Raw genomic sequence first — 12,245 nt, 5'->3', positions numbered from 1 at the left:
CCTACACAAACCATCTGGAAAGGTTAAGGCCACTTTTGAGTGTATGATTCCAAGAAGAAGTGAAGTCATATGTATGCTAATTCAACATATTAAGAGAATAACTGCAAATTAACAAAATACATACACACATAATACACTAATAATACACTAAGACTGTGTGACTGAGCGAAATGAATTTCCAACTGCCAGGTCAAGCAGTTTATATCTATAGATTGTGCTCATGAATCAAATTTGTAAAAATTGAGCATGTTCAAAAATACTGTTGATGGGAAGAATATTAAATAACTCTTTTAAAATGTCTCTTTGTTCCAAAGTGGCTCCTTAGTGTATGGGTACATCCACACAAGCCAAGTATTTTTCAACTTTATAGTATGGTTTTACCCCCAAAGGAAGAAAGTGAGCAAAAAATATTCAGGATTAAGTGAAAAAGTGAAAGTAATAGTATAGCCCTAGGAATTTGACCCTAGATTACTTGAAAAGCAATTTCCAAAAAGCATATCCCAGAGGATACAACAGACTCACAAAATTATAAAATCTGAGTTGTAAAGGATCTCAGAAACTGATCAGTCTCACATATAACTAATATAAAATTACTTCTACCTTCCCAACAAATAGCCATTTATCTACTTATTTGAAGACCTCCAAAGATAATGAACTCAATACATCCTGAGGCAATCCATTTCTAATTCTTACAAAATAGATTGAAATCAGTCTTTCCATAATTTTCTGCCCTCTCCTCCTAAGTATGTTCTTTAGAACCAATTAGAATAATTCAAATACATAATGCATACCATGGCTTTTCAGATATTTGAAGACAATTTTCATGTATACTTTCAAATAATCTGTTTTAGAAAATTTCCTATTTGCTCTTGATTATCTCTAATTTTCAGACCACTCATCAATCTGATCACCATTTTTTGGATGCTTTCTAGTTTGAGAAAGTCAGTCTTTTGGTCAACAGACATGTATTCGATATTTATTATATATCTGGAAATTAAGTCCTGAAAATATTTTTTTTTTAAAAAGGCAAAAAATATTTCTTGCTTACAAGAAACCCTAATTCTATTTGGGAAGACAACTTACACACAACCAAGTACACAAGATATTTGCAGAGTTTTTTCTTTTATAGTATAAATGGAAAGTAATCTCAAGGGAAAGTTAATAGCAACAGGGAGGACTTACTAGAAACTGAATTTGACTTAAGAATTAAAGGAATCCAATAAATCTAGGAGGTAGAAATGAGGAGATAAAACATACCAGGCATAGAAGTGATTCCTCCAAAATACAATATTTAAAGTGAAAATAGTACTACAGATATGGCATAATAATACAGCTTATATTTAATTGAATATTGTCCATAGCACTTCAGAGATTGAAAATTATTTTTGTAGCAATCTGGTAGAAATTAACTTTGGGCTGACATTTTATATCATATTCAATAAATGACTCATCTAGGTCATTAATTTAATATTTATTAAATAGACATATTTAGTTAATATTTATTAAAGCTCTTGCCATAACAATTAGAAAATAAATCACATTTTTTATATATTATAAATAAGGGTAAGGGATGAATTCTCATCTAAACAGGTTAGAGAGACAATTGCAGAAATTAAAAGAGTTAATCTTGTTTGCAAGAAATCAAAAAGGGTTTTCCAAAAATACACTTAATGCATCTAAAATAAGACAAGTGGTTGACAAGACAAAAATCCTATTTTTTCAGGAAAGGATTTGGTACCAAAGAAATAAAGACAACTAAAGAAATATATAAGATTAAAAAAGCATTTTTTTCCTGTTGGTCTTTATTCTCCTTAATCTTTTAGCAATGTTATATATTGTTGATCGTCCCCTCATAAAAATTCTTTCCTCCTTTGCCTTTTATGACATTACACTGTCTTTCTTTGGTCTCTTCATAAAGCCTATATACTCTCAGTCTCAAATAGATAAAAGGTCAAATGATACGGACAAAAGAAAAAACAACAACTATGTAATAACTCTTCATATTAAAGGTACTACCAATCACTAGTAATAATAGAAATGCTTATCAAAACTAACCTGAGGTTTTACATCCCATCCAGAAAATTGGCAAAGACAAAAAAAATGGTAATAATCCTTATTAGAAAGATTATAGAAAGATAAGCACATGAGAGCACAATGTGTGGAACTATCTCAATAAAGCCATTTCAATAAACAATTTGGAATTATGCAAATAAGTTAACTAAAATGTTCATATCTTTTCAAGCAGAGATTGTATCATCGAACTTTACAGGCAAGAGTTGAGCTCAGGTCCTCTGCCCATAGAATAATTTTTCTTTCCCCTTTGTCAAATTGCTTCTTCCTAGTAAATTGTGAGACTCAGCTGTGGAGGATTGGATGAGATAACATGAAAAAGAATCACATTAATGAAAAAGCATAATAGGTGCCAATCTAAACCAATGGCAGGGATATCCATATTCTCAAGACCACATATCCTCTGAAGGAATTGAAGAAAGTATATTGATATTGAAAAAGATGAGCTTTTGAAATGGACAGAATATTTTAAAATCATTGGTATCATAAATATTATGAAAAATGACTTCTTCAGTGTCAGTGTTCACCTTATTCTCCTTTAGTAATATCTATCAAAGATGCACATATTAGTGAACTTATTTAATAGCTTACATTTCCAGATTCTTTCCACATTGCTGGCAATATGAATTTTTTTTACACTTTCATTTTACTCCTCTGGTTTGTCAGACAAAAAACTTTCACATAATTATGCAATTAGGATAGTGTTAGTGCTGAATACCTTTTGGAGAGCTTGACCATAAATTCAAAAAATAAATTTTCCTATTGCATAGGACATTGGTGTTCATCTTAGATAGCTAGGTGTCTTTCCAGAATTAAACAGCTGCTTAATTTATTTATGCATACACATATCTATATGATGAAAATAGGAATGGGGATTGTATTTAGAGTGAATGACCTCTTGTGAATTATTGCATTCACTAAATTGACTCAGTGCTTTTATCAAAGTTGTTTACTGTCACAACCCACAGATAAATACCTGAAGTAAATAATTTCAAGCTGTTATTTGCTATGGGCAGAAGATATTTCATCTATGGTACTTACCAATGAATAAAACATATCTATACATATCTGTATAGGTATAGCTATGGATACTCATGTATATATGTATGTACACCTGCATATATAAACATATACAAACAAAATCTTATTTTTAGAAGTATCTATATAGACATGACCCTTTCCCCCCATATATACCTCATGATGAGTTAATTAATTAACTTTGCCAGACTTCACAGGAATACATCATTCTCATATTAGGATTGTACCATTCTCTTAACTTTTATAAATTCCCCCAACAAAAAAAGAACAATGTTATTGGTGATGATAAAGAGGATGAACTTCCTTTTCCTCCTCCTCATCATCATCATGACAAAACATAGTTCAATGTCAGGCAATAGAAATCTGTAAGATTTGGAAAGAGAAAGATTTTTCTGTTGCTTTATTATAGGCTGGTATATTCTATTTGTTAGGGGCTTTACCAAAAAAAAATCTCTGTGTGGCCCTGGGCAAATAATTTAATCCCAATTGCCTCAGCAAAAATAAAAGAAACAAACAAAAAAAAACCTCTAACAACTTATATAGAGGTTGCCTTACCAAATTTACTTATAATGGCACAGTGAAAAGACTGCTGGATTTAAAATAAGAAGCTTTGACTTCAAATTCTAACTGTAAATTACTATTTGTGTGACTTTGGTAGTATAATATCTCTGAGCCTCAGTTTCTCCTAAAAAAAAAGTTGGCCAATTTGGCTTCTGAGATCATTTGTACCTCTCTGTAAATGATCCTATGATCAAAAGCAATGCTATTTTGATTGGAAAAGCACATAGATAAATTAATTAAATATAATACAATAGAAAAAAATGATACTTTCTTGATGACTTTCATTAGTTGATCTAAAATTAGGTCATGTTTAGGTGGTACATTGCAAATATACATACATATATATGTACACATTCATATATACATTCATAAATATATATACACACTCCATTAAGAATCACCATTTTGAAACACTGTCATAATACTTAACAAAGCTTTCATCATATTATAAATTGAGAAGGATGGATATTTTCTACTTTTTTCTATTTAATCTTCCATAAATTAAGATTTTTTTTTAAATCTATCTCCCTTGCATTTATCTATCCATATAGCTATCTATCTATGTATTTATTTTCCCATTTAATGAAGATGTCTGTAATTCAAGTTGGTTATACAATGTGTACCAAAACTTTAAAACTACACTAAGTCTTCTTGGTCTTAAAGTACAACCTGTATTCTAATTCTATAAAACAGTCTGTTCTTTACTTGATCTGGAGTTTTGAAGATCTTATTAAGTTTACTTTTCTATCTTTCTAAACTACTGTTAACCTTAGATCTATAATTTGCCATTTCTGGTGATCTATGCTACTTAAGATTCCTTCCATCTCTCTTCAAAAGGCAGGTGAATATTCTGACTACTATTTTTGTTTTACTAACACGTTTTTTCTGAGTGTGAGCTGGATCTCAAATGTCAAAATCTGACACCCAAATCATAACTGATTCCTTCTTTCCCTAAATAAATGAGTTGGTTGTCAAGATCGGTGAGTTCTGCCTGCTGTATTACTTGTATGTTTTATAGGAAATCTTAGCCAAGGGTGTTATTTTAAGAGATGAGCAAATGGGGAAACCCCATGGCCTAGCCAATAAAATATGAACTTAAGGTGCAAAAAAGCACTCATAAATATTACTTAGAACAAGGGGATTCATTGTTTCTCCCCAAACCTTTTAGTTGCTCCTCTGATCTCAGCCCCTCTCTGTGCGTCATGGCAGGCCTCATCCTTTAACCTGTGGTTTTTAAAAGCTAAGCTACTACATTATTTATGACCATAAATGTTAGTAGCCCGTCTGTGTGCTTCTTGTACATGTATCGAGGGATTTTTAAACTTTTTTCTTCCTTTTAGGTATTTTAGTTTATAAGGATGAAAGAGTTTGTAGAGAGACGTGATCTGGTTTAAGGATGGAGAATTAGTTGTCTTGTCAGTGTGAGGTAGACTGAGGAATTTCAACCTACTCTCCACCTGCACAACTCAAAAAGCAGAACTTGAGGCCCCTTCACATTCATTTCCCCTTTTTTGTCCCATTTCTGTTCATTCCTGCACCTTTGTATATTTTATCACTTAGTCTTTTGTTTGATTTTTTCTGTATCTCTTAGCTTCCCGTAATATATTCTATATTTTTTCTTTTTTCTTCCTTACTGCTAATACTTGTCCCATTACCAAGTCCCAGTTCCAATATTCTTACATTTCTTTTCATTGCTCCAATCCTGTACTTATCTGATCTTTTCTTCCTATATTTCTTTCCATGTTTCCCATTCAAAAATCTCTTTCCCAAAGGCATTATTATATTAGAACCCAGTGGAAGCTTTACAATTCCTTAAAGTTCAATTGATAATGATGAATAGAAAAAGATGTCACAAATTAAAGAGGAGAGAAGATCTGAGTGGTGGGGGTAATAGTGATGGAAGATGGAGTTAGGTTGTAAGGTGTGGAAATTAATTACAGAGGATTTCAACAGCCAGAGTTATTCTGATGCCCTGGGGAGGCTTTCTCCTTACTGGGGAGGATGAAATTGGCACTTCATAAACTCTTTGCTCTCAGGTTCAGAGAAAGCAGAACACTGTACCTAAAGGATAAAACTGTAACCAATTGATTTTCTGTTAATCTAACCCTTTTGGGATGAAGAAACTATGACTTTCAACCCTCCCCCCACCCTGAAAAAAAGGGAAATAAAAAAAAAAAAAGTATCCTTAAGACCAGAGGCTAAACAGATAATGCAGAAATGAAGGTGGTTTTTTTTTTTTGTTTGTTTGTTTTTTGTTTTTTTTTTTTTTTTTTTTTAAAGGTAAGAGTGGAATGGGGGAGTGGAGGGAAAATGCAAGGAAGAAGCTGGTAGTGGTGACAAAAACCTTTTCAAACTCAAACCTGTTATGGCCTATTTTTCACTTGGACATACACAGATAAAACTTTAATCACTAGCTAAGTTTGAGCATCAGTTTGAACTTGAGCTAGATTAGAATTCAATTACTACTGAAAATAGTGAATCAGCTAATAATAAGAACTTCAAAGGAAAATTCTTTCCTCACACTTCTGAATGTAATGGTTTAAAAAGGAAAAAAAAAAGATAAATCATAAGTGCACCTTAATTAATCACCTCTACTTTTCCATCTACCCAAAAGATCTTTATTATTATTATTATTATCATTACTAATCTCTTCTAAATAGTCATAGTGAGAGTCCTGAGAGATTGCTAAAAACAAAATCCTAAATTTTTATTGAATGTGTTTATATTAACAGTGATGCTATTACTCCACATAGGACTATTTAGAAATGTTACATTTTATTTTACTTAGTTAAAAATTCTTCAGTGTATATTTCAATAAGCTAAAAACAATATGTCATAGAAGATAGTCATAATGCTTTTCTAAGCTGTCAACAAGGAAAATCATTTCTAACCCGCCCCCCAAAAATCCCAGTTAATTAGTTTGATATCCCTGTAAGTCTGAATAAGATAAAATGACTTAAATATCAAATCAAGCTGTAAGTTTATAAAAACATTATTATATTTAATAGTTTTACAAGATAGTTTAAAAAAGAATATTATGAGTTATGTGCCCCACAGTGAATACCTTTCTAGGAACATGGACTTGAATGTAGTAATCAACTGCATTTATTAACTAGTTCTGAGATCACCATGCAAAATCCATTAGAGAATCAAAAATATGACTAAATTGGAGAATTTAAGCAAATAAAACTGAAGTTCAACTCTTTTCAACATAATAAAGCTTGACAGTAAAGAGTAAAAATTATATTTTATTTCTGTTTTATTAAAATTAATCTTTTTATGTCTTTACATTTGTGTCATTTAATGGTATTATAACTAAAAAAATCAAATAAAAATGACTTATAATGTCTTAGACTGACTGGATTAATTTTAAATGATTCCAAATGCAAATGCATATAAGAATTGAAAATAATATTTCCTAAGTTTCTAAAATTCACATAGTAGTTTTGAATTCATATATTTTAGAGGATCAAGTGCCAAGTCTTTAGATTTGGAAAACAGATAGTTAAAGAAATCATAATATCCTCTCACAAAGCTGTTGCTAGAACCAGCACCTATAATGTAGTTGAAATTTCTGCAGCTGTTCAATAGTTTCATTGATAAAAACAGCTGATAAAGGTTTAGAATGCAGTGATGTTTTAATTAAAAGGGATGATGACAACAGAGAAAAGAGCCTTTCATAGGTTGCTTATGTGACACTTTTCTTTCAAAATTAACCAGTCAAAAAAGTCTAATAACATAAGCAGCTGTTATTATTAGAGTATTACTATTTAATGCTAGAGCTGCCCATTTCATTACCAAAAAAAAAAAAGGTAGTATAAAAACGGAAACGACCCACCTATCAATTGACTGGAAAACTGTTGTTTAATTCAAGGCCATTTTCCCAGTAATAGTTGTAATCAAAAGTGACTTCCCTTAAAGCTGTTTTTAAGAAATGCTCATACCCATCTTGAATACAACCCAATTGTCCTTTGTCAGCAAGATATCATCATAGAAAAATATATTTTAGTTGTGTTTTAAAATTACAACGGAAAACAGGTTCCTTGATAGAAAATGCCAACAGTTTCCTTAATGATCAAAGCAAAAAATTGTATAAGAAGCATTTTCTTTTTTTTTTTTTTACTGGACAAGTAAATAGATTGATTTCCTCATATTTCTCATAATTATCTATATCCGGGTAACCACTTCAGGCCAAATTACCTTTGGACTATTTATTTGATTAATTTACTCTTATTTCTCTGCTTATGAGATGCCATTTGGGACACTGGAAAATCAGCTACTGGCAGGGCATGGAAAGGTAGTAGGAACTTAGCAAAGCTCCAACTAGTATTTACAAAAGTGCTTAACAAGGCCAAATTCTCAAGCATGCCAAAAAAGGTGAACTTTATCTACAATAGATGCTGATCTTTGCTTTGCTTTATATTGTTTTCTGGAATAAGGCATGCCATCAAATTCATCCTTAGGATAAGTAGTCCTTATCACAGAGTTCAGATTTACAAAAAAAGCTTTGAGAATGATATAGTTTTAATTTAACTTCCTCCTGATCCAACTAGCAAAAACTCACCTTTCAGTCAGAATTAATGAGCCTGCATATTTAAAATGAGAGGTTTCATTTAGGATGATTCAATAAAGTCGGGAAATTTGTGGTTAGTTCCCCAGGATAGCTCACTTTTCTATTTCACTTTGCAAGTCATGATACAAACAATATTCCTGTCTGAAGCTCACATCTAATATTCCTCCTCCAGAATAACATGACCAAATATATCCCAGAACATACATATTGAATTACCCTACTAATGTAATCCAAACAATTATAACTGAGCATTCCCTGTACAGCAAAACATTAATTCCAAATGGAACTGTCCTCCAATGATAACAAGAAGGTCCTAGAAATTGCTTAATGAAAACTGTATTTTTTGGTTTATAAGTGGTCTTTTTTTATTTATTCAGAAAAAGCTTCCAAATGATTCACAAATTAGAATGATGGTGCTAGATGATTTTTTAATATAAATTAATTTGTCTTTCTTCTTAAAGATCCAGTCAGCAACTTTCCCTGATTTGAAAATATATTGTTTAAGATTAACTCAGGACCAAGGTAATATTTTTTCCACTCTTGGTAATAACAGTTTGCCCTTCTCTATCAGATTTTAAATCATGTAAAACTGTTTGCTTCTTTCCATGATTTATTTGTGAATATGTTAATTATGTCTAAATAAGGAATTTTAAGATAAAACTGTTCCAGCTAACCTGAATTCCTCATGAATACTTCTTACAAAAGCTGCAAAGTAAAATGCTCTACAAACCACAATTACATAGAATTCAGAGCAAAGAAGAGTATTCCAACTAATTTGGGGTTAAGCTATATTTTAATGGCTTGTAAGGACCAAAAGAAACTTGGTAATTATAATGTATGAGAACAGACTTCAAGGATATCTGATTATTTCAACCACTGGAAAACTCTCCTTATTAAAGTTTTCACAATTTTTAAATCTTCGGTAACATAAAACATATGACCCTGGAGAACACCTTATTCTTCTTGCAAGGATGGCTGATACCAAATAAGCAGAGTCCACTGAGTAGCACATAATATAAAAATATACAGACATTCTTTGGCCTTTGAAACCATATGACTTTTTGAAAAAATATATTGTATAAGAATTTTTAAAAGATAACTTCCTGACAGAGCTACTCCACTTTCAAATTAAGTTGGCCATATTTTATAAAACCAATAGGATAATCGATATAAAAATTTAATTCTTTTTTTGGCTGTTAGACTTACAGATAAAAATGTTTAAGTTTGAATATTAAAACCACACAATTTATTTTAAATAGGTTTGAAAGCAAAAACTTCTATTGCTATCAATGTATTAAGTAGAAGATTTTGGTGAGATAATTAATTAAAATGACATTTTAAACCATCATAATGCTAATGGTCTTTTAAGGAAATCTATAATAGATACTAACAAAACAGAAAGTGGTTTGATTATCTAAAATCAATTCTGAACATTTTCCAATATTTTAACATCATCACTACCACTTACTTATTACCAACACCATTAACCTTGAATTAATGTGTGTTTGTGTATCATCTCATAGACAATAATAGTACTAATTACAGGAATTTTCATTGGAGGGGGGTGGATGGCTTAATCTCAGGATTTAAAAGAAAGATTGTATGGACAACAACTGTCATCAAATACATGAGTTATATTTTCCTTTCCATTCTCAAAACAGGAATATATATTGAGTATCTTATTTCATAGAGAAAGTATTGGTCAATCTCCCCCCACTTTCTTAAAAGAAATGTCATATCAGAATTCCTTAATATTAGTACTATTTGATAATATGATTCAGCTATAATGAATTCAGCTATGATAGTTTTAATTACAAATATCTTTCCTGCAAGAAAATTTATTAAAAAGATATAAATATAATTTAAGATACATCTAATATATTTTTAAAATGACAAACAAAATCAACAAGTGCTTTCTCACTTTCTCTCATCATCAAATGCTCCTTTTTCAGTGAACCTTATAATTGTTCTTTTAGATTTCTGCTTTCTACAATAGCATCTGTTTGTTCATATGTTTAGGCATGGTTGAGATTTTAACAAGTTCTGAAAAGACTCAAATCTACTCAAACCATAAGTGTTTAATTTTAACTTTTTTTATACTTAAAAAACATGAGCTTTGCTGCCTAAGGCAAGAATTTACATTACATCAATGAAAGAAAGGAAACAGAAGCCAGGAGAGGAGAGTTATAGAAAATGACTTTATATAAACATGACCACCTACCATGCAGCTACTTCGCCATTAGTAAAACTTCCACTTTGTAATAACTTGCATTAGCAATAAACAAATAAACAAATAATATAACATACCTAAATTGACAAAGCTCATGACCATGTCAGCATCATTCAAAAAGTTGGTATCATGTAGGCTTGCCAAAGGAGGACTTTGGGTGGTCAGAGGTGGAGTGCGAGATAATTGTATTCTCTGAGAATATCCATTGGGAGATGTAGGGTATCCCTTTCTTATTCCTCTGGTTTCTCTTCCCATGGATCCCCTTATTGAATATTCCAATTCCTCCTCGGCATCTTCTTCTTCATTTGTCATGGCATTGTACAGATTCAGCATAAACAGAGGAGCAGAAGAAGCTTGCTTTCCAGGTGAAAATGGTCTGGGTCTGTGAGGTAAGCCCAAAATAGAAAGAATTTCCCTCTGAATTTCCCTTCTTTCATGATTCCGTAGCCTCCTATAAATAAAACTGGAGTGAACATGATTATCTCCTAATCCTCCTTTTGCATAACCTCCCAGAACCCAGCAGCTCCATAGCAAACCAACAATACCCCTAAGTAAAAGTACAGTCAAATACATTTTTCCCCCAAAGGAAAAGTTTTTTGTCTTTTTCTTTTCTTTCTTTTTCTTTTTTTTTTTTCCCTTTGGTGGTTGTTCTTAATTCTTATTCTCTTAAAATCTGAGTTCTGAGAGGTATAGTTCCCCAGCAGCTGAAAAACAAATTTACCTATTCTTCATGTCAGTGACTTTTCTAAAGACAACATCCTTAATGATTTTCCTTTCTATTTTAAGTATTTTGGAATATGTCAAGTTGCGATTATTCCTAAGAAAGCTGAAACTCGGATTTCCAATTATCCACAGTAGTTATAGTTTGTACTGCATTTATGTAGCAGAAGACGGCTAATATGATTTGGTCAAATGACCTATGCATTCCTAAAGAAATGTAAAGCAATCAGCTCTTTGGTGTTTGGATTAACAAAAGTTGATCTTCTGATAAACTGCAGTTCCCAGAGTTATCTTCACTTGTTTTAAACTTCTTCACAACCCTTGTGTTCTTTCCAAGACAAAGTCCTGAATCACAGATCTATCCTGATCTGCACCTTGGTGCTGTCATATGTATTTTTCCGGCAGCTTGGTGATAACTTTAACATCTTTTGGGTCCTCTTAGTGTAAAATGAGACTTAAGGTTGTACTAGTAAAGTAAATGTGTTTTCCTGAGTTTACTTGCAAACCTTCTCGAAAGTCCATTCAACTCCTTTCTCCTTCTTACTGTTATTTCCACCTCCAGCAGGCACAAATATACCAGCCTCTTCAAGAGAGATCTAAAGACTAATGTAAGCACAACCCTGCTGGGAAAGAAGAGGCTTCTCATTGTAATTTGAAACTGGTAAAGCAAAAAGACCTTAACCCTTTGACTGCCAGAAAAAAATCTCCATTTTAACATTTTATAACCACACACCTAATTTAGCATTATGCTGCTTTTTGTAGTTAAGTTCCAAAATATGGATATTTTCACATATGAGAATAAAGATTCTAACTGCTGTTCTTCACAGAACTCCTTTGGGTCTTTCTTTTAAAGGCACACATTTAGCACACTTCAAAATGAAATCCTGAATAATAACTGAAATGTCATTGGATTACTAGGCTTTATTTCTGACTACTTTTCTAGTTTTTTATTAAATTAAGAATCTGAAGTTTTATTCATTGAGAGTACATACAAAATAAAAACATTTTCTAAAATTTAGGTAAATTTGCTGTTTTTAAGTTGTATTTGATGTC

General features: G+C 31.5%; 1 protein-coding gene across 2 annotated transcripts in view; it reads right to left on the bottom strand.

Annotated features, from left to right (window-relative positions):
* BMP5 (bone morphogenetic protein 5) overlaps positions 1 to 11,778 on the bottom strand; it is a 164,331-nt gene extending 152,553 nt beyond the window's left edge. The window contains exons 1-2 of one of the 2 annotated variants that reach the window (XM_074310628.1): positions 11,194 to 11,778; positions 10,550 to 10,854 (exon numbers count right to left, since the gene is read on the bottom strand). In XM_074310628.1, the coding sequence (XP_074166729.1) occupies positions 10,550 to 10,854; positions 11,194 to 11,204 (316 nt within the window). In that variant the 5' untranslated portion in view covers positions 11,205 to 11,778. Of the gene's footprint in view, positions 1 to 10,549 lie in introns of both variants that reach the window. The other variant, XM_074310627.1, reaches the window with a different exon arrangement.
* Between the last annotated feature and the right edge of the window lie 467 nt (positions 11,779 to 12,245).

The sequence above is a fragment of the Sminthopsis crassicaudata genome, chromosome 4 (genome assembly GCF_048593235.1).
Source record: "Sminthopsis crassicaudata isolate SCR6 chromosome 4, ASM4859323v1, whole genome shotgun sequence".
Lineage (NCBI taxonomy): Eukaryota > Metazoa > Chordata > Mammalia > Dasyuromorphia > Dasyuridae > Sminthopsis > Sminthopsis crassicaudata.
This window is presented reverse-complemented; position numbering and strand designations above follow the sequence as displayed.